The sequence below is a fragment of the Buteo buteo genome, chromosome 1 (assembly GCF_964188355.1).
Source record: "Buteo buteo chromosome 1, bButBut1.hap1.1, whole genome shotgun sequence".
NCBI lineage: Eukaryota > Metazoa > Chordata > Aves > Accipitriformes > Accipitridae > Buteo > Buteo buteo.
The window spans coordinates 80101859-80128896 of record NC_134171.1 but is presented as its reverse complement, the minus strand read 5'-3'; the positions used below and the strand labels follow the sequence as shown (position 1 = coordinate 80128896).

Here is a 27038-nt window from a genome sequence, read left to right as displayed (position 1 = left end):
AACCAGCTTAATTCATTCAATCTTTGCTCAATCTCCTAATTTTTTTTTTTAATTAATTTGTATCTCTGTCTCTCTTTGTGTATGAGCTACAATATAATTCGTCCATGGGCCTTAAATACCACTCTGTCAGTAAAGAATGCAATTTTCTCCTTTTTGCCACTACGGCATATTATTGAACTTTTACATGGTTTCTGATACTAGTAGCTGTGAAATGATTTTCTCTTGTTACCACTAGCTGTTCTTTTGTTTACCATTTTTAATTTATGCATTTGACTGTTTTCGTTACTCTTTATATATTTATTCTTGCTGGTTTTGAAATATTGCTATACATTTTCAAACTTATTTGAATTTTAACCAAGTCCTCTACCTACACTCCCCAAGTTTTCTAAAAGTATTTTACAGTCCATTAACCAAATTATTAATCATTCAGTAGAACTAAACTGAGGACAAATCCCAGTACTGGCCACTTTATATACCTTCCTAGTTTGCGAACTATTCTTTAATACAGATTTCCAATTATATTTACTGGAGGCTTGTTTCACTATTCTCCTGATTTTCTAATACTTTAAGTTGTTGTTTCTTTATGTGAAGCAGCATTTGACAGCATTCATACCTCATGTTTCATTTGGAAGTTTTGCACCAGGTTGAGGTCTGTAAACATTCGAATTGTACACAGTGTTGTTTCAAAATCTGATAGCTCAAAATCACTGAAGTTGAAATCAGTTAGGTTGAGAGATTGTGCAGATGGTACTACAGCAGCCTAGAGAAGAATAAGAGAACACAGCTTAGCACTAGGAAAGAGAAAGCATAACATAAATACCTGCTTTTTCAACAGAGAAGTAGTGAGATACTAAATTTTACCTTCACGTTATACTGAAACCTGATAATTACTTTGCATTTATCTTTCCTTAGCCTTTTCATTTAACATTACCTTGCTTGCTTAGATTTAACACACGCTTTTCCACAGACCAAGAGAATAAGGAATGGATTACCTGGTCAGTCTGTTATCTAAATCACCTAAGGCAAATTGCAACCAAGAGTATGTATGAAATTGGGAGACAGAGAAAATAAGGCAGTGGAGTTACATGTTTGTTTTTATGGACGTACAGACATCAAAATCTGTAACTGTTGGCATTTTTCTAAAAATGGTGAGGAAAGAGATGTCAGTAGAACAGAATTCCTAACGGAATCCACATTCAGTGCTATGGTAGTCAGAACATGTCCACAGGCAGAGCTTTCTCAGGGCTAGAAACCTGAAAAATTAGGGTTCACCTGTGATCAATAATCTTTAAAATCTTTGGACAAAGTTTTTGATGTAATTTGAGTACAATCATAAATATTCAGTGTGAAATTTGAAATTATAAAGTAGACAAAAAACCCCAACTCTATACTTTTTAAAATCTGTAACTTTTATTATCAGTAATATCCCCATGTGTTACATGTATTACAGCTCTATGTATTACAACTGTACTTTTTCTAGTTACAGAATTCAGAGTATAGCTGTTGGTTGCCCTTCAAAATAAAAATGTTAGGGTTGCTAACAAAATAAATAGTAAATCTTAGGCTATAGAACAAAAATTAGTATCAGTTTTTTCAGTGAAATAAAAGGTGGAGTTCTCAGTGCTACTTCTCTACAGTTGTTTCACCTGAATATGAGTGTGGTTTAAAAGAAAATCAGGTAAAACTGAAATGGTGAAAGAAAGAAACCTATGTGTTTATCTTCCTCTTTGTAATTCTAGGGGAAAACATTTCTCCAGCATGGGGAACTGTGTCCTAGAAGGCTGAGACACTGAAAAGGAAGCATGTGCCATAATCTACAGTATTGTTACTTGTAGCATGCAAATCAGCTCTCTCCATAACTACGTCTACCAATCTCTGTTCCGTATAGGCTTGCTGTTATCTTTCCTGTGTGTCTGAATCAGAAAGTCATGAAAGATTATGAAAAATAGTGTTTACACAGAAAAAAATTCCAACATCCTTACACATTTCTTGTACCAGTAATTTTGTGTTCCTCAGTTTGGATTCATGTGGTATTTCATCTATGAGCATGTGAAAGAACCACCAGGCCTGTATGTTCAGTGGAAAATAATGCAACCATTTAGGAACTCTAATGACATAATTTTGAAAAATTGCAACTGCAGTCTGGTATTTCATGAGGAAAGGGGCTGGAAGGACACAGTAGGAGCTCAACAGAACACCTCATGCCTGTGTTCTGACTTCATTCGTAATTTATCTTTCCCTTCCTTGATCTCCTGCCTTTGACAGCCACAACAATAAGTTTCATTTCAGCTGAGACATAAAAAACTGCACTCTATAGCTATTCAAGTGTTACTTAACTGGATTAGATATTTCCTCTTTCACTTACTGAAGCCAATAGAGCTATCTGCCACCCATTTTACAGCTTGAAAGTTCATCAACTATTTTAATTTCAAGTTATTGAGCTATGGTTAGCTTCTGTAAACACTAACTGAACTACAACCTCTTGCTCAATTTCTCCACCTCAGGAATATTGTAAAGAGCATGAAAGAGTCAAGAAAAGAAGAAAATGTGCCAATTAATTCCCCTCTTTGCATACCTGTGACTTTTAAATTACTATTGCTTACTATAGGCATCGTATTAATAGTAATTAGTAGTGAATAATTAATTAGTGACTCCATTTCATTACCTGGTTAAGTATAGAAAATAATTTTAAAAACTTGTCTTCTCTTATGATTGAAAAACCTACAGATAAAGCTTATAACTTCATTTCATACACCAAGGTGTTACCTTCAAGGAAAGCCTCAAGCACAAGAATAGTCCATTCTGGCATGCAGGAAGTCAAGCAAGCATTGTAAATGGCCAGCATGGATGAACAGGGAATTCCTGAGTGAGCTCAAATGAAAAAATGAAGTACATAGAAGAAGGAAGTGGGGATGGGCTACCTGGGAAGAATACAGAGACATTACCAAAGTGTGCAGGGATGAAGATGGGAAAACCAAAGCTCAGCTTGAGTTGGAACTACTGAGGGATGGGAAGGGCAACAAAAATTGTTTCTATAAATACATTGGCAGCAAAAGGAAGGCTAAGGAAAATGTGGGACCACTGTGGTAACTGACTGGTTTTGCTTTGTTTCATTTGCTTTGTATGATAAAACACAGGTTGCAGACAGTATCCAGGCTCAAAGGAGGTGACTGATGCAATATGACATTCTGTGGTATGTGGAAATGATGATGAAAGTGAAAAATTTGACTGCAGCCTATTACACAAGGCAGATAATAAATACAATAGAATAGTTCCAGTTGGAAAGGACCTACAACGATCATTTAGTCCAACTGCCTGACGAAGCATCTATTTTCTGTGCTATCAGATTATTTAGAAGCAAAACAAAGCAAATTGCAAAAAGGTATATCCAGAAGCATAATTTTAATCTATTTTGGCTGGCTTGATACAACGATGTGAGTGCAAAATAAAAATTAATAAAATCTGAAGCCAAGTAAATTGCCATTCATTAGTGACCCTCAGTAGTGGAACAGAAGTTGTACAATACGTTAGCTTCAGCCATCAGGGATGGTCCAGTTTATAGACAGTGACTTGCTACATCACTGTAATTTAGGCACCTGGATCACATCTCCACACATTACGTCAAAGCTGTACAATCTGAAGCCTGGAATAAACTATAAGTAACATCTGTCTATCACTTCAGGCAAGGTGGTTACATTAGTTAGCTGCTCCACATGCTGATTTCAAAACTGAAGTCTTTCTATAATGTGTTAATGGGAAGGTAGTCAACACAAAGGTATCCCAGTAATGTGGTAGAGGTTATTCTTAACTAGGGGAAAATACTAGCACAAGTACTTCACAGAAGCTTTTGGAAAGTCTGTGTGGGTACACCAAAAAAGAAAAAAAAAGTTCTTTACACCTTGCTGACAGTTTAAGTTAGACTGCAAGGAAAGAATCACTTGCATAAGAAAGGAACTGCCATGCTCACATATTTCCCTGAATCGGTACATAAAATAATCACCTGCTCTGAATTGCTTTCTAGATTCACCTGTCTCTCTCCCACAACTAAGAGGAGAAGCTAAGGAAGTAAGTTAGCTTTCTCAACTTGGGTAGCAGGTACTCCCTTTGTCACTACTTATCCAGGACTTAGGTTAAAACTAGGAATAGGAGTACTGATGTCTTTAACGTGAATGACTTGATCTTGAAACTACTTGGCCCTATCTCTTTTCAAGTACTGCTGCCTTTATCAATGCACAGAAACAGCAAATAGTTTCAGAAAAAAAAGACAGAGGTTGATACTTGCAACATTTAATTGCATTCTACTTCATGAGTACAGAGGCAAAGGAAAAAAGGCAGCAATGATCCTGTATCTCAAAGGGTACATGATATTTAAAGAGCAAGATTTGTCTCTTTTCCTTCTTTTAGGAATAAAGTTTTAATTGATTCAACTAGAAGACTGCAGTGCAGGAGTATTAACCACGTGACTGTACCATGTGGATTTTTAGGGTAGGGGTCTACAATCGCATCTCATCACAGGGTAATTAAGGAGAAAACTGAGGCTGTTGTCAGTAGGTTGAAATTCTGTCTGTAAGGTTTTGCTCCTCCAATCTAAACTTTTTAGGAGTCCACAAATAAAATGTATTTGAAAGCTACAGTTTTAAATTAGAGAAACCACTTGCTGATAAATCTGTTGTCACAAATTTCACTTGCGACAATCCTTAGTAATTTCTGTTGCCAATGCCGTGTTTCACTAATATAGTATGTATTAACTGTAATGATTCAAAGATAGCAGGTACAAGTATCAATTCCAGTATTATGCTATAAAGGTCAAGTCCTGTATCTCCTTTGATATACCATTGATTCTGCTGAGTAACTTTGTGACAGCATGCGTCCTAGCTGGGGGAAAGCTCTTATACTAAATTTTACATTGTGTTTAGTTAAAAAATAACAGAAAGAACTACTTTTTTTTTTTGTACTATAAAGCTGTACATCTGAAAAGACAAGGGCTTCAGACCAAGTTTTGGCTGTGGTTTTATTCTTAAACACATTATAAAACAAGTAATTTCTCAATTTAATAAACTTTCCTTTCGATTTGTAATGTTTTGACTCAGCTTTGACCATCTGTTTGGCTATCATGGACATCTGTGAGGTGAGCTAGCAATGAAATAAAGGCATACAGAGGCTTCAGTTATTTGGAAGTCAGGGAGTGAGTGGTAACCTAAGATATTACTAAGGCACTTGCAGAAACAGATGCAAAAATATAGAGGATACACTAAATAGGTGAATAGCAGAGTGGAGGCCATATACATGGTAGTATGTAGTAAAATCTTTTAACATGAAGAGACTCCACAAAGCAATAAGTCTTTTGAGCTTCTTTTACCTTAATAGAAATAGCACTTCCATAATGCTTGGCAGATCACAAATTACTGCACAGTCAGTAATTTAGGAAAAAAATCAAGTATCAATATTTTCTTTTGTGTGACACACACCGTATGGAAATCTAAGCTGTTCTCTGTTTTTCAGAAGAAAGAGGACTGACAACTATGAAGAAATGAAATCATTGCAATTTACAAAGAAAAACAAACTGAAAAAAAGCAGAAGAGAACTACTTTCATAAAAAGCAACACAATTAGAAAGTCTATAATGCATAAGGGAAGTTTTGAGTAATGAAAGTGGTGGAATGTGGCACCAAAGAAAGAAATTAAGCTTTCTAAAGGAAAGAATAATGCCTAAAGGAGCAATTTTAGGAGTGGTCATTGAATTAGGTATCTTGTACACAAAAGCACAAAGAAGAAACCAAATTATCAGTGAGGTGGTTAGATCTATACTGCTATATAAAACAGGCCAGGGATCATTCTCTAGCAATGAGGCAAAATGCCACAAACTGGTTTGTGCATACTACATAGATAGCACTTGGTCCATGGTTTGCTTTGGGCTCCGTGTGGTCCCCTTAAGTTGTAAGATACCCTTATTTTTAGTGCTTGTTTTCTTTTTTTCGGCTCAAATTATCTGAACTAATCTGATTGCTCTGTTAAAATTCAGAGTGATGGCTTCATAGCATGAAAATAGGGTATTTGTTTCATGCCCTGGGATGTGATGTGACGAAATGTGATATATCTGAGGGTGCAAAACCTGCTTGAATAGTGCTGCAAGATGGTAGGCTAGAGGAAGCCAAATCTGGTGCACTCATCCACACTGTCTATTGGAGATGGCCTGTGCTATGTGCTTTGGTACTGTGTGCTCTGGTATTACCTTAGAAAGTGGTAGCTGACATGGGCCAAGATTGTGCTAGGAAGCACGTGGACAGTTAATCAGTAGAAGTGGACAGGGGTTCAGTGCTAGGTTTGTTGTGGTTCTGTTTTATTTAGCAGTAAAGATGTAACCACAGAGATTACAAGGCAAGCCGTGGAGAGAAACCATAGGAGGTGCATTGCATGCTGGTCTTGTCAGTGCCTCTTTATTGATAAGCAACAGCACGGTAGTACTGAGGTTCAAAATCTGTGTGATACTAAGCATTCTAGAACTATCGTTAATCTTGTGCCTTGTTCTGTGGGACCTCGCTTGTCCAGTCCATGCTACCAAGCTCGTGGTTCCCTATGTCCACCTTCCTCTCCATCCCTCCCATTTTTTTTCGTACAGCAGGGGTGATGCTATTTCCCCAGAATGTCTACTCCAGCAGAGAGAACTGGAGAGACGAAGCACAGGCTGTGCTTTGAACTACACTTGAAATCACAGCTGTAGTTATCCCTTAGGCAATGGTTTCTAAAAACAGAATTAAACATGAGCAGAACAGGACACTGCACAGAAAAGTAACCATAAAAATAAAAAAAACCAACCTTTGCATTAACAACTAAATACAGAATTTCTATCTAAAAAAAAAGGCCATAAAGCTGCACCCATAGTTGGGATGCTTGAAAGGTACCAAAGATATAAAATATACAACATTCAGACTTCTGCAGAAAGAAGAGTTCCCAACATTTTGCTTCTGAAATACTTAATCATTGCGAGTTGATACTAGCATTGCATCAGCTGTTACTGTCACTTAAACTCATAAGAAAGGCAATCGGTATACTTCTGGTTCTCCTTTAATTGCAGCTCTCTGGCCAACCTGTATCTCTCATTGTAGGCATTGTAACATTTCCCTTTTATATGATGTATTGATTCAACTCTGGAACCAATCAGTTTAAGCTTCACTATAATTTTTATTTCTGGAAGATGTGCTTCTGCATGTTTGGGGATCACATCTGTGCCCTTTGTTGTTCTATTAACGGAATATTTCTGAAGTAATAGTAAAAAATTCAATTACCGCTGTTACCTGCAGCTCCCTCGTTTCCTCCTCAGCAGCAGAAGCATGGTATGAGAGAACCTACAGAAAGAGAAAAGCAGACCTTAGTACAAACAAAAGAGCAATGTGATAAAAAGGTATTTTTCCTAAAGCAGAATTTTCAGCTTGCAGCTGCACTGCACTGCACTGCATTGCATTGCATTTGCTGATGAAATCTAGTGTCCATGCAGGGCTTGTGCTGGTTTTAAGGGAGCTCTCTGAAAGTGTATGGGGAGATATCTGGAGCTTTCACAGATCTCCCACAGCACAGAATCTTCTTGAGATAATTAGGTCAAGAAAACGTAAATAGTTTCTACAAAAGAGCAAAGAACTCTGATTTTCTCTTTGGAAAGTTTTCGTGCCCCACTTTCAAAGACAAATAATACATGAAACAGCTATAATTATGAGCCTGACATTATTGCCATAATAATCCTTTCAGGAGTTTATTGAGACGTAAAATAAAGTTTTGCCCTAAGTGAAACTTGGCAACAAAAGTCTGAAATAAAGTACGTTTGTTTTATATTAACAAAATAAGGTCATATTTTTTAGCTGTTGAGAACAAAAATGGTATGGAGGTTTTTTAACAACTAGAGACTGACTTTTTTGTAAAGAAATCATCTCATATACTAACCTATAATCTGCCTGGACTTCCTGTATTATCTATAAAGTGTTAAAGTAAGAGAGATAATTGCTAATCTGCCATATATAAGCAAACAGCTCTTTTTTTTTTAAAGCACTGAAATTATTTTGACAATAATTTTACAACCTTTTTATTTAACATGACTTAATAGAGGTTTATTTGAGAGTTTTAACCTTTCTTTTAGAGGCTACAGGGTACAGAATCCCCATTTTAGGAGTTCTGCACACACTGTGTTTACATAATGAATGCTAGGAGATCCAAAGTCTACAAATTTTTCACTTTCAGCTTCAAGTTATCACCTCTGAGTAATTCAGCTTCTCAGACTAAAGCCCTCTTTAGCTATTAAACTTAACAGTAACCAATTCAAAGGCTGAGACCAGATGACGTTCATCTTGATATGGTTTGATGGAGCCCGAGGAAATTGCTGAAAACCTACAATAATGCTGCTGTTACTCCACAAACCAGTTTGTCTAAAGCACTGAGCCAAAATCATCACAGAAAACCTCAGACAAGAAAAGGAAGCCCCTAATCCCCCAAACCATTTCCTCTTCCTACGCAACAGAACAAACCTGCTATGTTGCCAATGTGTAACCTCATGTAGAGGAAAAGACGCATTCAGCTCACCACTAAATTTCATGAGTAAAGTTAAAATACAATACCAAATAAAATAGTCTGCTGGCAGGTATGGAAACAAGTAGAAAAATTCCTGTGCAACTCAACAGGCCAAATGCTGTTCTTCTGGGGGAGAACAATTTGTGTTCAGTATCCATATGAGTAGCTGCACTTATGTGTAGAACAGACAGGGTCTGGAGAAAATGAGGATCTGTTTTGGGCTAGTTAAGGACCACCTACATTTTCAGCTCACCTCTAATGTCACCATCTGTTTGGCCATGGCTCTTTCTACAGCTTCGTACATCTGTGTATTCTGGATCCCCAAGCCACAAAAGATGACAAATGCTTCCAGGAACTGTTCATCATTTCTGTTGAAAGCCTTGATTTTGCCCGAGTTTTCTTCCATCTTATTCACAAGCTGGCAAACCCCTATGCCAGGATACAGAAATTAAAATAAGTAATACAGAGAACTCCCAACATATCACCTATTGTATGAAACATCAAGAGAAAAATTAAGTCTAGGACAGTTTAGCCTACAGTATAAACCACCAATATACATATAAGTTACAAACAGGACTGCTGTAGGATTTTCCCTTAAGTTTTTTAGAGTAATTTCACTGTATTATAGGATAAATGCTAAAATGTTATATATTACTAAGTAGACTCAAAAGTATTTATTAGGATTTGTAAAACAAAAATGTAGGGCTTTACAGACTTGATTATCTTGTGAAATTCTAGGGACATTTTCATCCTAACTTTTATTATTAATAGCATTCTAGATTGATATAATCCCTAAAGACAATTTGTCCTTTGGAGGCTAATTAAATTTTTGTAACCATGCCAAAAGAACATTTATGAAAGTCAGAATGGTGGTACACAGAGTTTTCACTTCCTTGTTTGAGTCAGTACTGGAAATTTTTTAGAATAAATGAACTACACAGAGAATACCCATGTTGAGGCTCAAAGCTTAAGTATACTTGCTGGTCCTGTGAGGATGTGATTGAATTACAGCCTGCTCCAAAGACTACTGAACTCACTGAAAAGCATCTTGCTGAATTCAGCTTGTTAGGTTCACACTTGTTGATAGTTGCATCTGTTTATCTTCAGTTAAGAACTTCTGAACTTTTCTGTGCACATGCCATTGAAAGGTCTGACAGGTAACTTCTACCAAACCTCCCTGACACCATTCTAAGCAGAGGAAAATTCACACATAAACCTCACTTTAGTTTTACCTAGGGGATGGCAGTTTCTGCTAAGAAATCAGAATATTAATTAAAGCAGCTGCATTGTAAGTATATGTTGTCTTTGGCCAAAACTGCTTTGGGGGCGATTGTTGTCTTAAGTGAGTCCAAATGTTTTCTCACTCTCATGAGTGTGAGTACTAACAGTTTTGAGCATAAAAGCTAGCATTTTCCTGGCCAACTGCAAATCATTATCCCAGTGAAAATAATAGTTGCAAATTAAAAATTCTGAAAAAAATTACTAAATGAAAAAATCATTTTCTATAAATTGCTATTGCATGCCAGTTTGTATACTTTATGTATTTTATGAAGAACACTTTGCAGCAGAAAGAGTGAAATATTAAATATGTATTTAACCAGCAAAAGAGAAGATAACTGTTTAGCATGGTGTTTCCAGAACACCCTTAATAATTCTTAGGTTTTCTTGCTTCAGTAGAGCTACTCCTAATTTACACAGGATATATGAACAGAATCTGAATGTGTTACACTTTGCCATCATAAGGTCAGGGAGGCCGGATTTCCTCTCTGCTTGTGGGTAGGGAAGAAATTATAATGGATAGTATTTTACAGCCATACCAACAGTGAACATAATCAGCAGCTACTGTAAGGTCTTGTCAGTACTAAGAATTTTTTATATGAAAGTATTTTCAGCGTTTTAGTACTTCATATTTACAGACTAAAAAAGCTCATTGAGGTTTTTAATTGAAAGGAAAAAAGTCTTTGAGGGAGCAAGTGTGCATCTTCCCTGTTGCAGTAGGTAGAAAACCTGAGGAAAAGAATGTAGCACACACATGCAAACTGTGTTTTTAGAAGAACATTGGCCTTGCACATAGAAGTTTTAATGTCTGGTGACAATGTAACACTGTCCTGTTTCCAAATGACATTCTGTTTGGGGAACTTATTTTAATATCAGAGTCTCCTCTGAAGAGATGAGTAAGAATATTGTACCTGTAGCTGTAAGCTGTTGTAACAGGTGTTGTGGTATCTGAATATTGCAAACAGGATTCTGAACCTTAATGGAATGAGATGACTAGATAGATGAATGATAGTAAAAATATATAATCCAGCAAATAAGGATTCACTGAGAACAAGATTAACTTTCCCTGGGAAAAAGAAGCTGACTTATAAAACTCTATAGGAAAATATCATGAAACTCACTTTTAGATCTTTGTTCACTACTGTTTATGACATTATAATTATTTCCATAGCAACTGTGATGTAATGAAAACAAGATTAAGACTCAACAGTGAATAAGCCACAAAAGCAAATGAATTCTTAAAAGACACAGCATTTGGATGCACGTAAATGCCTCTTAAAAAAATTAGAGAACTGCAGTAAATATACTATGTAGTACTTAAGACTTCTAACTGTAACCTTTTTCAAAAGCTTCCCCAAAGCATTGAGGGGTCCATACATTACAACTAAAGGAACTCAAAAGTCCCTTAGTGGGACATAGTTATAAAACCACAGAAAGATTCTGTAAAGCTTTCACCACATACCTGAAAAATGCACAAGTCAGGAGAATAAAAAAGTTCTTTTCATCTTTCTTGCCAGTAAGGTTTGCTTGGTTTTGCTGTGGACAGTTTTTCCTACCCCACGCCCATCTGCACACCCCACTTCCCAAATTCTGGTTTTGGGTATAATAATCTTAAAAATAAAAAAGTAGACCTATAATAATAGTTTTACATAGGATATAGTATGCTAAAAGAACTTCTGGGTATTGTCCCAAAGACAACTTCTTGACCTTATCCTATTAAAGACCTGAACATTAGGCAGGCTGTGAAACCTTAAAAAACTCAAAGAACGTTTACCAGTGAGAATTACTCAGATTTGAAAAACTCACCTAAATGGGTGGCCTGACTGAAACTTTTCAGTTTGAACTTCCACAAAAAATAACAATAGAAAAAAACTACTTGAGATCAGATGCAACTGTTTTATCAGTAGCTAACAGCATAGTGAAATATCTGTAATTAAAGCTCAACAGTTCAGTCTTCATCTTGGTCTTCTAGGGTCTGGTAGGATATTTAAAGCAATGAAAGAACTCTAAGAAGCTGACATCTAAAGAAATTTCAGGGAACTCCATTAGGTAAAGATGATGCTTCTCTTTCTGCTTCAGGAGTTGAAAAAAAAAAAGATCTGTCTTAATGAAAAAGGGACCTCGTATTTACTATATATATTCGGTTATGCAGTTTTGCCCTAATTCTGAAGGAAAATTATTTGAATACAATTAAAAAATGCATTCTTGCAACTCTTAACATTTACTTGCTAAATTTTGTAAAGCTGAGGAAGTTGGATTCATGCTGCTATCTAGGAATCAGTATATTTTGTGTTCTGTTTGCTTGTGGAACTTACTGATGCCAGGAAAGCAGGCTGACACTCATTCTACTCTCCATGGGACAGGGAAGCCCTGGTAATTTCCAAAAGCATCATCATCCCTTTGTTTAAGGTGAATCTGAAACTCACTGAAAGACTTAAAGCTCATTAAGCTTATTCCTTGATCAGATTCTCAAAACTATTTAGGTGTATATTAATTTTTGAGGACCCAGACCACAGCCACCTCAGTATTTTTAGGGAACTAGAGATAACTAGGCTTCTAAGTTTCCATAAGCATCTAGGCCTATGAGGACCTATGTGATGTCTAATTACTTCTGAAAATGTTACCCCAGGAAACCAGTGGTACTATGGCCACTCTTTAAAATAGAAGAACAGTAGTTCTTGAAAAAGCAAAGGAGATGCTGCAGAGATAGTTACACTGGGTAGCTTTAGACACTTAAACTAGTGTCTTATGATAGGACTGTAGGCTCCCTGTGTAATCCACAGATAGAAGCAGGCACCTCCAAAGGGCAATTTGTAGCACCAAAATTGCACAGCAGCTAGCTTTCTTCTAATGTATGAATCTCTCTGTAGCTGAGTCTCATTTGAGGAAACTGTCAATGTCTGTGCAGCTCAGCTTGCCTTTCCACATGCCACTACTGTTGCCTAAAAGTCCACCACTACAGACAGCTCAGGCCTGAAGAGCTTATTTACTGATTTACATCTTCTCTTCCTTTCACTGGCTTGTAAAAGATCTACACAAGCAAGAGGGGTAACTAACTCTCTGAACAGGAAGCAATGAAAATAATTTTATTTACAGAAAATTTTCAAATGCAAAGAAGCTATAAAAATGGTGAAGTATCACAAGGGTCTTGTAGGTACTTTGGTAACTTACCAGGTAACCAATTTACAGTCAAGGTTGCAGTGGACTTACTAGTTGAAAACATGATAATTAATGGTCTTGTCTCCTGGGTTGAGATTCCATGTTGCTGAGATTTTACTATGGAGCACAGAAATATTTCTATGAAAGGTATAAAAATATTTTTTGTAAAGATACCTACCTATCACTTTATTCTTCTTCCCATTTTTTATTGGTGTACACAGCAAACTCTTTATGTGTTGACTTACATTTTCTGCATTGTCATTCTGTTAAACAAACAAAAAAATACAGTTACAATTTTAAAGAATAATGTTCAAGTGGCTGAAGTGAAAAAGCCGTAGAGCTGGGATCTACAACTATTCTTTGCTTACATACTCTTTCAAAAAGCAACCACGTCTTCAAATAGTTTGCACATCTTTGGCTGAACAGTATAATAAACACTGTATCTGACACAAGCTTTGGTGAACAATAATACAGGTAATGATGATAATCTTCATTCAGTAGGAGTTTACAGTGACTTGTGTAATTGTGCTAAAAATGTGCTGATGTTATAACAGGTTCTTTCATTAGACGGTACCACTTCCATGAAAATGACAACTTTGCACCAAGATGAAGTCTTCCACTTAGTGCAGCTGAAAAGAGATCAGATGGGCTTTAGGACACCTTTTTACTCTCATCAGGTGATGAGCTATAAAATGAACTGACGTCTCCCGTTTCCAACATATCCCCTCACTTGCAATGTGGCAATGTAAGGAACAGGTGTCATAAAACAAGAGTAACTACCTGACATTAAGCTAACAGTGTGTTTTGTGGTACTAAAATTTTCGCAAACTTTTTTCGTTTGTTTGAGATGCCTTGATTAATCCACTAACGCAATGAAAGGGGGCTTAGTGGAGACCAAGTTATGATCCAAAGAATGACAGGTAGGAAAATTACCACCAACATGGTCAACATTCAGCAGTCTTCCAAAGACCTTTTATCATGTCTCATGCTCCAAGAGAAGGAAACTGAATTTATTTGGGAGGTGAAAGGGTGGAAGGGTGGAACAAAAAGACAATGCATCTTTTTCAAATACCTGTTGAGAAAAGGACGTAGTTCTCCTCTGACTGCTCCTGGAATAACATGGCAGTTGCCGAGAAGTACATTTGGTCCAATCTCTAATTGTATGCGACACAAAAAAATGGGTACACACTAATATTTCAGATCAAAAGGTTATTTGGGTTTTTTTTTTTACTATTGTTGCTCTGCTCTCTGGTGCTGTGCAAGGATTGTAGACAGTTTCTTTGCAGGCAAATGCACAAACACTATAATGCTTACAAGTGGCAATAGGAAATGTGATTCTTTAAAGAAAACATTAAAGGATTACATCATGCCAGATACTTTACATGACTCCAGGAACTTAAATACTACTACTTAATAGTAGCCCATTATCAAGAGTGTATATGGAATAACTGAAGACTAGGATTTGCTGTTTTCTGAACTGTGACATACCTGTGAAATCAGCTGTAAAAAAGGCTATAAGAATCAGCATCTTTCCCTAGACCTCTCCAGCAAGGGCAGCAGAGAAACGCAAAGTCAGGCTTGCATGAAAATTGGTTTATGGCTACCCTGAGCAGAACCTGCTGTTTCATCGTAAAGTTCAGATGCATTGAAAGTCAAACTGGACTAGACTGGAGATAAGACCACAGTGCAGAATGCTTAATAAAAATGCCTGACCCAGTATTAAGGAACAGGAAGGAGATTAAGCAAAAACAGGCTTAAATGCCTTTAAGGAGTCTAGTAGCTATTTGAACTTTGTCTCCACTGCGCTTTGCTGGTTCAGGAAAGAACACGTACAGATGACTGCTGAAGCTTAGCATTTAGCTTCTATACTGTCCTTGTAAGTGGCCTGAACCTGAGGCAGGCAACATATGGCTCTTCCATGAATAAACCCAAGCTGTTGTTCTGCCTCACGTCACTACCTAGGTAAGTGAGGCCACCAAAGCATTTAGAAAGCACAAAGTTATTTTAATAAGGTGAGTAAGCATGCTGTTGAATGTCCGCTAAAGAAAGAGGCAAGCCAAGGTTTCTAGGGCACTAGGTACACCTGGGATTTTCCTCATGTCAGGGTTCATCAGATTTCAAAACATTTAGCCTACAGCCCTGCCTTGAGACTGCTCCTACACAGGGGTGGAGATGCAGCCACTGTGTATTGAAAAACATTATCCAAAATTCCTTCTGTCAGTACTATTATTTTCTTTTTATGAGTTTCTTTTACATGCATATGGTGTAAGTCATGTAGATTTCAGGGAAAAATGCAAAAGTATTCTAACCCTACTGACAAAATGAAAGGCCTGTTTCAGACAAACAGTTGTTTGGATGACCCTCGGGGTATTAATTTTATTTTAATATGTCTTCAAAATAATCACCTTTCTTTATTGATTTAATACAGTATATCCGTCTGATTCTGTTTTTACTTCTACTCCTGCAGTTAAGATAGCTTTGGGGCCTGTACTGCAAAGTGGTGAGCACTCAATTCCTGTGTTGCTCCATCCTTCATAGAAACCCACTCCAGAACATCCATGAAACCTTGCACAGAGAAAAAGAGATGCAACACAGCTCCCCCTCCATGACCCTGCCCCTTCTTTCCACTTACTGGAACAATCACATTGAACACTGTATTTTCTGACCTTTTCGTTGTGCATCTCAGAACAAAGAGTTTGGTAAAAAGCTATCTGCTGATCATAATAACTCCTCTCCCTCTTATTACCTTCTCTCTGAGCCCCTCTAGCCAACAGGCTTAAATATAATAAGAAGAGCAGACATCTTTCTAATTTCTGCATTGACAGGAAAATACAGAATTACAAGTTTGCTTTTTGTTGATGACGTCTGTAATCTGAGTCTTGCCAAGGGACCTTCACTCCTAACTCTCCAGTATCTGTGTGTTCAGTAGTACACCACATCACAAGCTCACACTTGAAGTGTGAAGCAAAAGCTCCCAAAGAAAAGTGAAGTTGTTCCTTCTCCAAAACAGCAAAGAACTAGCATCTATAACATTAATCTTTGCCAGAACAAGAAGGGAAAGGAGAGGATAAAAGGGAAGGAACTTCTGAGAGCCTCCCAATGCTCACAGTAAACTATCAGGGATTACTGTGAAAACCTCGAACTGTTCTTCGCTTCAATGTTTTCCATAGAACATATTGCAAGCTCTCCACATTGCACTATTTATCAACAAATTAATGTTAGGCTTTTTAAATAATGGCTGTAGAGATAAATCCCTTTCCTAGCCACCTGGCTCACTGTGGAGTATTGTACCTTTTCTTCACTGATAATGAATTTTATCGAGCAAACGTACCTTCCTTTGTGTTTGCGTAATTCTAACTGTGGCTGTTAAATTAATAGCAATAATAAGGGGAAAACAAAAAAGGTTTGAAAGGTAAACAGAAAAACATTCTCCATTTCTGAATTTCAAATCGAAGCTTATTTTACTTACTGTCCAGGGAAATCTTCTGTCTTTGCAGACATCTGGGATGTTAAGAGGCTCCATCGTATTCTTGACATACTGAGCATACATATAATTGATTTTGTTTGTATCATAGTCCCTGAAGGATACAACATTATTATTATGTGCTTAGTATGAAAATGGATCATTTCATTATGCAAAGCAGGTAATTGTAATATCTTTCCTGTATGAGGAAAGGATACAACCAATAGATATATAATGGAGTTGAGTTAAAATCCTGTATCCTAATCCAGCTGTCATCACAAAACTGCAGAGTGGATTGATATATACGTTCCACCATTTCTTTAATATTCAACAATGTTAACACTAACACCAAACTTAAGAAATAAACAAATCAGTACAGTTTATGCAGATGAAGGATAAAGAATGAACATCTGGGTTTATACTGAAATAAACAGAGCTTTTTGAAAACAAACTCCATTCACAGATCTGACACACTTGAAAAATTAATACTAGATGAAATTCACACATTCTTTAAACAGAGTGCAGCAGGTAACATTTGTGAATTTTCTGCTTCTAAGTTCATTTCAAATTTGTTCTAGAAGTAAAGGCACAATCAGTTGCATGGGGATTCTGTTACTGAAATAGAACTGTTTATTCCAAATCAGGACATAAAATGTCTTTACGGAATCAATCATATCCTACTTTTTTAGCCACGATGTATTTAATTAAGGCATTTCAATTCTCTTGGACCCTTTGCCTGCTTTGGAGGAGGACATATGTCCTAATAATAAACCTATTCCCATCAAGCTCCTGTAGTTTCCCTCTGACGTTTAACTTGACTTTAGATATCCTTCTGGTGTAAGGATGTTCACAGTGCAAGAGGAAGGGAATTACTCTTTAATTATTTCATAAACTTAGTTATAAAAGGCAACGCCCCACAATTCTGAAAACCAGTCTGATTTGGGGTACTCTTCAGGGTCCTCAATTACATAATAAGCCTGAAATTTTACTATGTAAAGTAATACTTCCCATCTAATCCATGTCATTATATTTCTGCTATTGCCCAAAATTGTGCCCTTCAAGCATAGCAGAAGTTCTAACTCCAACAGTTGACTCATAGTACAGTCTTTGGTATATAATTGTGCTGTCTCATGAAGAAGATTCAGATACGCAATTAAGCCTCCAAGATTTCTTCCCTATCAGTTATGAGAAATAATTTACTGATGGCCCATGCAAGCAGTGAATTACATTTTGAGTCCATTAACTGGTAACCATGAAAGGGAAAATGCATAGGAAGGGTAAATTCTCTTTACCATTCCCATAGTGTAGAAGAGGAAGTAAACAGAAACTTTCTTTTTCACCCTGTGATCTTACTAGCCTGTTGTACCTCTGTACTTTCTGGCTGTACATTGTCTGAAATACAGCTCAACAGTTTTCAGTTGCTCAAGCCACACACATTGGACATAATTTTCTAATACATGGAATTAAATTTAATATAATAAATGTTCTCTGCAAAAAAAGATCAAAGGGGTACAGAAATCCCCATATTCTCTCTGCATACTGTATCTGTAGTAGTGCCTTTTATATACAACTGTGTCTCATTCTTTTGGCATTATTTGAAACAACTGTTTTTGATGACAGAGAAAGGTAATGGAGACAGTAATTTTCAAACTTCAATACAGAGGTTCAGACTAAATTTGGAAACTATTTAATCTGGATATTTTAATTCAGCTATTTCTACATCTTTCCCTTCCTCCCAGATGAACTTCTTAATGGTTTCTCAAAGGTGACTGAAAGTTAGAACTTTAGGAATTTATTCTTGATTTAGTCAGTCATGTTCTTTGAGTCAGCTTCCCTATCTATGAAAAAAGAGTAATGATTAAAATAATTGATTAAATTCATAGATAGTATTAGTATCTACTAATGTGGATATGTCTACTCTACAACATAGTCATCTACACAGATTTCTTGCAGATCAGTTTTAGAGCAGCCCACCAACTTAAATTTTTACTTCTCACATTTTGTACATTTCCATAGCTTAGCCTTGTAATACAACTATGTACTTAGACCTGACAAAAGTGAAGAGATCAGGCTCTACTCTCCTATTCTGCTCAGTGTGACCTTTTTTAAAGTGATAGAGTTTGTCTATGTACATTTCAGGGCAAAACCTGCTCTATAAAAGTAGCAGTAATACATGGTACCCAGTGGAAATAAGGTCTGTTATTAAGAAAAAAAATACTAAAAGCATCTTTTCTTCAGCATTCTCCTGGGATGACCAAAAGTTTGAATTTATTGTTTTACCTCTTCAGATTTTCAGCTGAATCTTCTAATTCCTCAGATTCCATGTGAAACACACTCGAAAATGAATCCTGGAATACCGAGAGGATATTTTAATATATAGGTGTGTCAGGTTGTCATAAGTTAGAATAGTAGTATTCATGAAAAGCTTGTTGCAGTTATCAAAACCTATTCTGTAATAAAGACAAGTGTAAAATTATTTAACTTCATTTCACATCTAGCAGCAAGTGTATAGGATCCTACCACAAAAATATCTTTTGATACAATTTTAAATACCATTGAAGTGTCTTGATTCTCTACTGATCACTCTGAGAAGAAATTCCAGTATTTACAAGCTGTGCCAAATTTATCTGTCAGCACAGAACTTCTTTATTTTAACATTCATCCAATTCTAGACCTGCTTTGCTTGGACAGGTGAGGACATCAAAACCTTTTAAATGGATTGACTGATCTCTGTGTTGCTTTTCACGCAGCTTTAACAGTTGAGAAGCCTAAATGTAGAGAGAAATTAGATTCTCTCTGTACTAAAGATTCAAACTACAGACTGCAAACTAGGTGCTGGAATTTATCTAACTTGCAAGGACAGTGTGAATCTATGAATACAAAAATTATGTAAATTCCTCTTCTGTATTCTTGTGTGCAGGAGTGACTCTTCTAAATACAGTGAGAGATGGGATTGTGGCAGATGATCGCAAGTGCTGTGTGTTATTTCTGTGCTACAGAACCTGGAAATGCTTCCTTACTTCCAGATCTTAGTACACGCATATCTGTAATGAGTAGTAAAGGTAAAACTAGCAATGTCAGCACAAGACTGTGGTGTGCAACATAATATCCCGCTCCTTGTTCTGCAGCCTATTTTCAATAGGAAGGAAATACAGGTGGGCAGACTGGAAAGGAGTTGTGCTTTGCTTCAGTGAGCCAGGATCTTGGGACAGGCCATGATTCTGTTTAGGTACCTTATTTAGATACTCCTTGCTTAGATATACGCACAGGAAGCAAAGGCCATTTTGTTTTTCTCCCAGCCTTCTCCTTTTTTCTGTCCTACATCAGTAGCCAAGAAAATGAGTTACAAAAGAGTTCAACATTCAAGATCTATGCTATAGGAGATAGCTTAGAGCCACAGTTTACCAACAGGTAATGCAAAATGGCTGCCTAAAATGGCAGTCTGGCCTACACAAAGACTGAAGCCTCCCAAGTCAACACCTAACCTGAGTAGATGCTGTAAAAGAAAAGGTAGAGGACAAAAAGGCAACCAAATATACTATGGGTTTGAAACACTTGTGTCAGAATGCAGAGAAGCCCACACTGCTCCCAGGGAACAAACACTTCTGCCTTTAGACAAAAAACATACTCACAGTACAGTCTTCATCCACTATGAAGATGGTACACCTCTGCACTTGCATGAAGGATATTATAGTGGCAGCAATCTTCTTCAGAATTACTTCCAAAGACTGCTGCTCTTCAAAAATCAGGCTTGCAAGATCAAGAAGCACCTGGGGAAAAGGTATTTTGTGAAGTTTTGACTAATTGTGATTTAAGCAGCAGTAATTATCATTACTACTGTCTTTGATTCTTCTCCTTTTCCCTGAATCAAGGAAGTCAACGTGTATATCTGTGACCAAAATTAAGTTTGGGCTTTCACACAGACTGCAAGGTCGCAGTAAATAATAGCCAGTTTGGCACTTTTGATCAAGAAATAAATAGCATAGTTAGCTGTCTGATGTTTTTGGTCAGAGAGACAGAATAGATCTAGGCATTAACAGTTCATCAAATGAAACCTGAGAAATCCAGACAACACACAGTTATTTGTCCTTAGAAAACCTAATAGTTTCCTATGGCTCATGTGTGCACTCTAAAAACAGTGATATTTACACTTCTTAAGACTTTTGAACACAATTATTATCTGTTGCAATTTTAACAGATCCTAATGAACTCATTTGGTGAAAACAACATTTAGATACATTCTGCTGTATTTCAAAGCTGCTGCTGAAGGACTTAGCTGCTCAGATGTGCTCATATTATATTCCTTTTTCCTCACAAGAAGCATGGAGCCAATTTGAAAAGATTATCCACATTTGTACCAATTTATAAACACTGATAATCACTTGGAAACTGAGACCTACCAGAAAAATTTTAAAACTGCTGCCTAGTTGTTTCTCCAAAACCTTTTCATACTTTATATGGCAGACATATCCATCCGTAAAGGCCATGGTATTAATAACCCATCAGTTTTAAAGATGGCTGCAAAATACAGTTACATTAATCAGAAGGAAATCCAGTTTTCCATCTGATCATTATTGAAAATATGGTTAGTGACTATTTATAGTTGTAGTGGACTAAAAGAGTAATCTGTATAACTTCTACTGTTCTGTAGGGATAATTCTCTCTGAAATTTCTGGAGTATGTACACCTCTGGTTGTGTAATATGTACAGTGATCCACAGGCTAACTTCAGGCAATATCGAGTATATTGTCATGGAATGAATTTTCTGACATGTAGCTTTACCTTCTTCCCCTCGATAGTCCACTTCTCGCAGCCCAAGCTGGAATGTGCCCAGCTACTTCTCAGTGCAGTTAGTTGGAGCTTTATCAGAGATACACAGCATTCAATTACAGTAATTAAAAATAGCCAAGGAATAACTACCATATGAGAAATATCAGGAGCAAGCACTGATTACTAGCTAACCATCGTAATTTCTGTATTCTTGGGACAAACCTGTTGATCATACCTGATTACGCCTGTTCTCAAGCAAAGATGTCTCATACAATTGAGCGTTGTGAAGAACAATTCCACAAAATGCCAAATACGCAGCAAAATCCTGAAGACAAATGAACATCAACACCTCATGAAGATGTCTCACAGCATCTTAACTGTATTCAAAGATAAGCTACTGCAATTTTTTGTTTTCACTTTGAAAGTATTAATTGATATTTTTAAGATATTTTTGGCAACCACACATTCAGGGTTGGTTTTTTTTCCATTACTCATAATTTGTTATTTCCTCAAGAATCTCTTCTCCCTTTTTTAAACTAATGATCTTCACAGTTTATCCTGGTAAAAGTAGGATTGATATAAGAAGCAGCTCAGAGGAATCAACTAATTTTACAGGAATGCATATTTTATCTACAAAAACTGACTGCAGACAATCAACCTCTCTTATTTTGGGGAATTCAATCTCTTGGAAAGCAGAAATACAATTCTGCTAACATAGCAAACCCGGAAATTTTTCCCCTTTCAGAGTGGGATTAATTCTGATCTCCTGCAAATACTCAGTATACATTTTGTTTTAAAGGGAAAGTTTTCAAAGTGAAAGGGTAAATTCCGATTTTTCATTGCTGAGGGTTAAGTCAACTTCTCCAGCCTGCGTGCAGCCTGTTTTTTGCAATACCAATCTGAATGTGAAGCCTCGAAATGTTTGGAAAGCAACTGCAGTGTGAGAATTAGGAATCAAGATGCTGTCTGCTCTACTGATTATCTCATACATTGTTCATAATTTATCCAAAGCTTTTTCTCATCCTGCAATTGCTATATTGAGAATTGATACAGAATCTAAAAACGAATCACTACACAAATTTTACATTCAAAGTATGTTTGTTGGGGATGATGGGAGAGTTAAAACCAATTAATAAAAAAGGATGTCTATTAATAGTTATCAAACTGTTTTACAAGGCATTTCAGTAGAGTAAGCCTGTGTTTCAGAGGTGTATGAGAGATACCATGCTGATCCAGAAATTAAACTATTTCACATCCACATATCTCACGGCCTCACGAAGAAAGAAATTTGCAGTATTAGCAGGAATCTTTACTTTTTTAGAGGTGTTTAATTTTTAATAACTTTAAAATTTCTGATCAGCATGCAAAGTGATCACATACCCATCCCCCATTCCCCTGTGAAAATAGAAGAGATATAAATGTCCAGCTTTTATACCTTTTCATCTTGTTCAGTGAAAGTGCCACCAATTCCAGATTTCTTATTGATTGCTTGAGCCACACCAACAACCTAGTGTATTCAAAATGGAGTAATTAGATAATTTTTAGGAGTCTGTCATTGGATTCTATTTCTAGACATATTTATAGAACATAATATATGATCATTACAGATATTAATTTGGTTGACCTTTGGATAACAGAAGATATCTAAGCCTGTTTTTTCCTAATTTATTCATATGACAAATAGCTGAGCATGAACCTGAATATAAAAAAAAATAAGTGGCATGAGTCCTTGCTGCCCTTAGGAAGAGAGGTTGATTTGATCCAAAATTGATTGCATAAATTGGAACAATCATCTCCCAGAAAGACAACAGTTCCCTCTTCTGCAGTCATAAGCCAGGCCACACAACAGCTCACTCTAAAGTTCATCTGCTTGTGTGTGCAGAAAACACCCTTCCTGCTAGCTCTGACAAGATTTCCAAAACATAGCCTCCTTTCTGGATCTAGAGTTAGGCTACAGTGATCTTTTTACATTTTGTATCTCTCTGAATCTGACCAGATTAATTTTCATCTGCTGAAAAATAGCATACAAAGGTTGCGTTCCTGCCAGATTCAAGTTTGTTACTCAAATTTAGTAGGTTATTAAAGGTAGGCTTTTACTAAAACCACATTAAACCAACACTGAGAAGAGATACTTTGTTATGCTTCAGCTGGTAGTTAGACTGTCCTTCTTGCCAAGATGTGCTGATATCTTGCCATTTTTAATTACTTTCCCAATGGAGCAACTCAGAAGGTATGGCAGAATCCTGGTTTACAGGTAAAGAAGTTAAGCAAAGGGTAAAAAGTCATTCACAGGTCCTGAGGACATCTGCGATAGACCTAAGAAGCAAACCCCTATGGCCTGATCAACATTAAAGGCTTTCTCTAAGTAGTTCTTTCTGCTCTTGGCACATGGCTTAAGTCCTAGCTTTCAGATGGACTATGTATTAAGATCACCAGCCAAGAGGCTTCATAAGTTAAGGCTACCCACCTAAGTAAATCAGTGCACAGATAGTAGCAAGGAGGGTTTACCTGAACTAGAAAAAAACCTACTATGATTTATGAAATAAAGACATCAACAGACCAGCTCCATTTACTTTGTTGGCTTGTCTCCTTTTGGATTTAAGTGGAAGAAAATGGAATCCGTGTAACAATAAAACAAGCCAGATTACACATCTAGTTTTAGTCTTACAAGGTTCTGTCTCAATTATGTTAAATTTCAGATGATGCTTTTTTAGTGTAGAAATAATCTGTGGTGAAATTTGATTTCAAGTTTCTGGACATAATTCCATGAATTGGGAGATTCAAACATGATTTCTTACAAAAGAGAAAACAGTCCCTTTAAGGACAGTCAATTAAAGTCCAAACTGCTGGTGCTTCTGTAACTTTCTACATAGAGGATAGTTAGCAAATAAACATGATTTCTTGATAAAGGATGTTGGTTTAGATTTTAAAAAAATGTAAAATGAACATGAGAGAACAACACAGCTGTTTAAGTGTGATGCTTCTCTTACTGCCAGTCTTTGTGGAGTTCAATTCTGCATGCTGGCAAGAGCCTCCTAGGAAACCAATCTGCCCTGCGAACAGCAGAACTCCTTACAAAAATGAAAGTGGAATTCAGATCTTGGCTTAGTACTGATTTCAGTTTCTAATGCAGGCTCTAACTCTGACATCTGGGGAGAAATGAAATTGGGTAGTTGCTTTGGACTTACTCTTAGATACTCAACATAGATGTCTTCTCTGGTAACTTGGATCTGTTTTTCCGAGCCCAAGGAAAACAAGACAATTTAAAGAGACCTTCATACAAGTCAGTATGAACAGAAAGTGAGCATTTCTTTAAAAAATTAATTCACTGGAATAGTATTTCTGTAGATTCCCCACTGCAGTTATTCAAGCTGTGTACTGGCAGTGACCGTTCTGTCCTGTAAACTAGTGTAAACTTCTCCTGGATTCTGCACTTATCCTTGTACTTCCGTTCTACTCTTCTGAGTCATAAATTAACCATGTAATTTCACAGCACAGTAAAACTGGAAGGCCATCAGAAGGAGACACAGGTTAATTTCAGTTGAGATACTTCTGACTTTCACTGTCAATAAGGTGAAAATGAGAGGTTTTCTAATTCAAATATTTTGTCATTCCATTAAAAAAGGTTATTTTTGTTATTATACTACACATTATTAATGCACACTTTCTTTACTAAATCAAATTGTTACTATAATAGACATTTTTCTCTGATGCATAAACATTTCCAAGATTATAGGATTTCAAGGCCTTAGCCTTTCCCTAAAATAATTCAGTATGTTTCCACTCCTTTTGAGACTCTGCAAATTATTACTAATCTGACTTTAGGCTTAAAAGAATTGGAGAAAGTATAGTATCCTTATTTGTGAAGTAAAAAAAAAGGTTCTGACTGTTAGTGAGTAATGACAGGTTTCTGTAATTGGTATCAAGAGTGGGAGCTATAAGGTGGTGAACCTAATGCTGTTTATCAGGATGGTGAGAAAGGTTCCAAAGGAGATGACCTTCTGAGGAAGGTGCCAAGTGGAGGGTGGGGGCAATTATGTCTGAGCTGTTACTTATATTGGTACCCAGAAATGAAGCCTGCAGTTTATGGTATCACGCCAAATAGCTGCTAGCAGCACCTGGAATGGATTTAGGTTAAGAGAGAGCTGAAAGAGAGGAGTAGTGCCAGAGCAAGAGGTAGGAGAGGGAAGCTGGAAACTGGGAGGAGCTGGAAGTCACTCACTAAAACCCTGCACTTCCTTACAGTTAAGATTGTCCATCTGTCTAAATGGCTGGATCTCACCTTCTGCTAAACTCAATAAATCTGCTGTGCAGTAAGCTCAGAGGCTAGAATGTGCTAGCACAGATGAAGCCCACCTAGCTGAGTACAGTAACATGAAAGAGTATGTGGTAAGAAGACATAAAGTATATGCACAGCTTTTGATTCTTTTCAGATTTTTTGGCATGCTTGCAACAAATAATTGACAAAGCTGCAAAGAACTTCCTTTGTTTGAGATCCAAGCAGTGCAAGACCAGTGCAAGGTGTTAATGATGGTATTTTTCTCATCTTGCTTTTTGGGGAAAAACAATAATAGAAGAAAACTGTGGTGTGCATGTTTAAAAAGTTGTACTTAACTGTTAACGATTAAGTTTATAATTGCTAAACTGATGGAAGGCTTACAGTTTTATTTTTGTAATGGAAAAGAAGACAATTTACTATCTCTCAGCCTAGCCTTCCCAAAATACTGATGTTACAAATAAGGTCATTGTTCTGCAGCATGAATCACTGCCAACTGTGGGCTCAAAAATGTCTGTCTGAAATAAAGCATAACTGTGAGCTCCATTCCATACAACCCAGTTTTTCCCACAGTCAACCTCTCATTTACTTTAGTGAGGAATATTTCTTATCTAGTGAACTTTCTTACTGTAATAACAATGTACAACTAGCCTTATATACTTCTATAGCAGACTTTGAATAGTTAGCAAACCCTTTAACCAGTCAATATGCTTTTATGTTAACCTACATGTGCAGAGATTAATGGTTAGGCCTTTTCTCATACCACTGTCTTCTGTGGATATTTATTTAATTTATTTTATTTTTTTCAGTTTCGATCCAGCATGAGCTGAGACAACTTTAATGAGGTCAGAGGCTTTTTAAGGCGTCCAGAAGGTGAGTACTTTCATCTTGTGTAAATACATCCCCTCCATGAAAGGAAAGTCTGTGGTACTTAAAAAAGCTATAAGAAAACAGTAAAAGGACCATATTAATATAGCAAAAAGACTATTTTTAGGCTCCATTTACTAGCACTGCAGGTTTCTGATACATTAACAAAGGTATGTGTTCCAACAGAAATGGTCATTTTTAGATCTTTGTTAAGATCTTTCAGTAAAAGGTTTTAACTGAAGAGGAAGGGAGTAATAAGGAGAATAAACCTGCTAAAAATTCACGGTCACGTTGATGATGATAAAAAATTTGTGCAGATGCAAACTTCTTTGTTTATGATGTTGTTGTTGTTTCAGTGGCATTCTAAGCTTTTAAAGACAACTTTGTAGTATGTGCTATTTTTTTTTCACGCAAAATAGTTTTAAAAATTAAACCGGTCCAAATTCTGGCCTCATTTATATCAGTACAGATTCCAGTGAACTTCACTAGATTCTGTAGAATGTGGTGTAAAGACAGTAATGAGAAAAACCTCAGATGGCTATTATTTAGCCATTGGAATCTTGCCTGCAACCAGGTAATTAGGAGATGTAGGAAACTCAAGAGGGTCTGTTCCTGTTACTAAAGTAATTATGTAATTAGGACAAAAGTAAATCATGTGGTAGCATTTTAG

The 27038-nt window shown here is 36.6% G+C and overlaps 1 protein-coding gene across 7 annotated transcripts in view; it reads right to left on the bottom strand.

Moving 5' to 3' along the window:
• Nucleotides 1-27038, bottom strand: part of PDE5A (phosphodiesterase 5A) — a 139907-nt gene that overhangs the window by 16767 nt on the left and 96102 nt on the right. For 6 of the 7 annotated variants that reach the window (XM_075037314.1, XM_075037305.1, XM_075037287.1 and 3 more), the window contains 9 exons: nucleotides 22661-22732; nucleotides 21461-21550; nucleotides 20088-20225; nucleotides 18736-18803; nucleotides 16462-16570; nucleotides 13171-13255; nucleotides 8809-8984; nucleotides 7286-7345; nucleotides 614-760 (listed from right to left, as the gene is read on the bottom strand). In XM_075037314.1, the coding sequence (XP_074893415.1) occupies nucleotides 614-760; nucleotides 7286-7345; nucleotides 8809-8984; nucleotides 13171-13255; nucleotides 16462-16570; nucleotides 18736-18803; nucleotides 20088-20225; nucleotides 21461-21550; nucleotides 22661-22732 (945 nt within the window). The remainder of the gene's footprint in view (nucleotides 1-613; nucleotides 761-7285; nucleotides 7346-8808; nucleotides 8985-13170; nucleotides 13256-16461; nucleotides 16571-18735; nucleotides 18804-20087; nucleotides 20226-21460; nucleotides 21551-22660; nucleotides 22733-27038) is intronic. The other variant, XM_075037295.1, reaches the window with a different exon arrangement.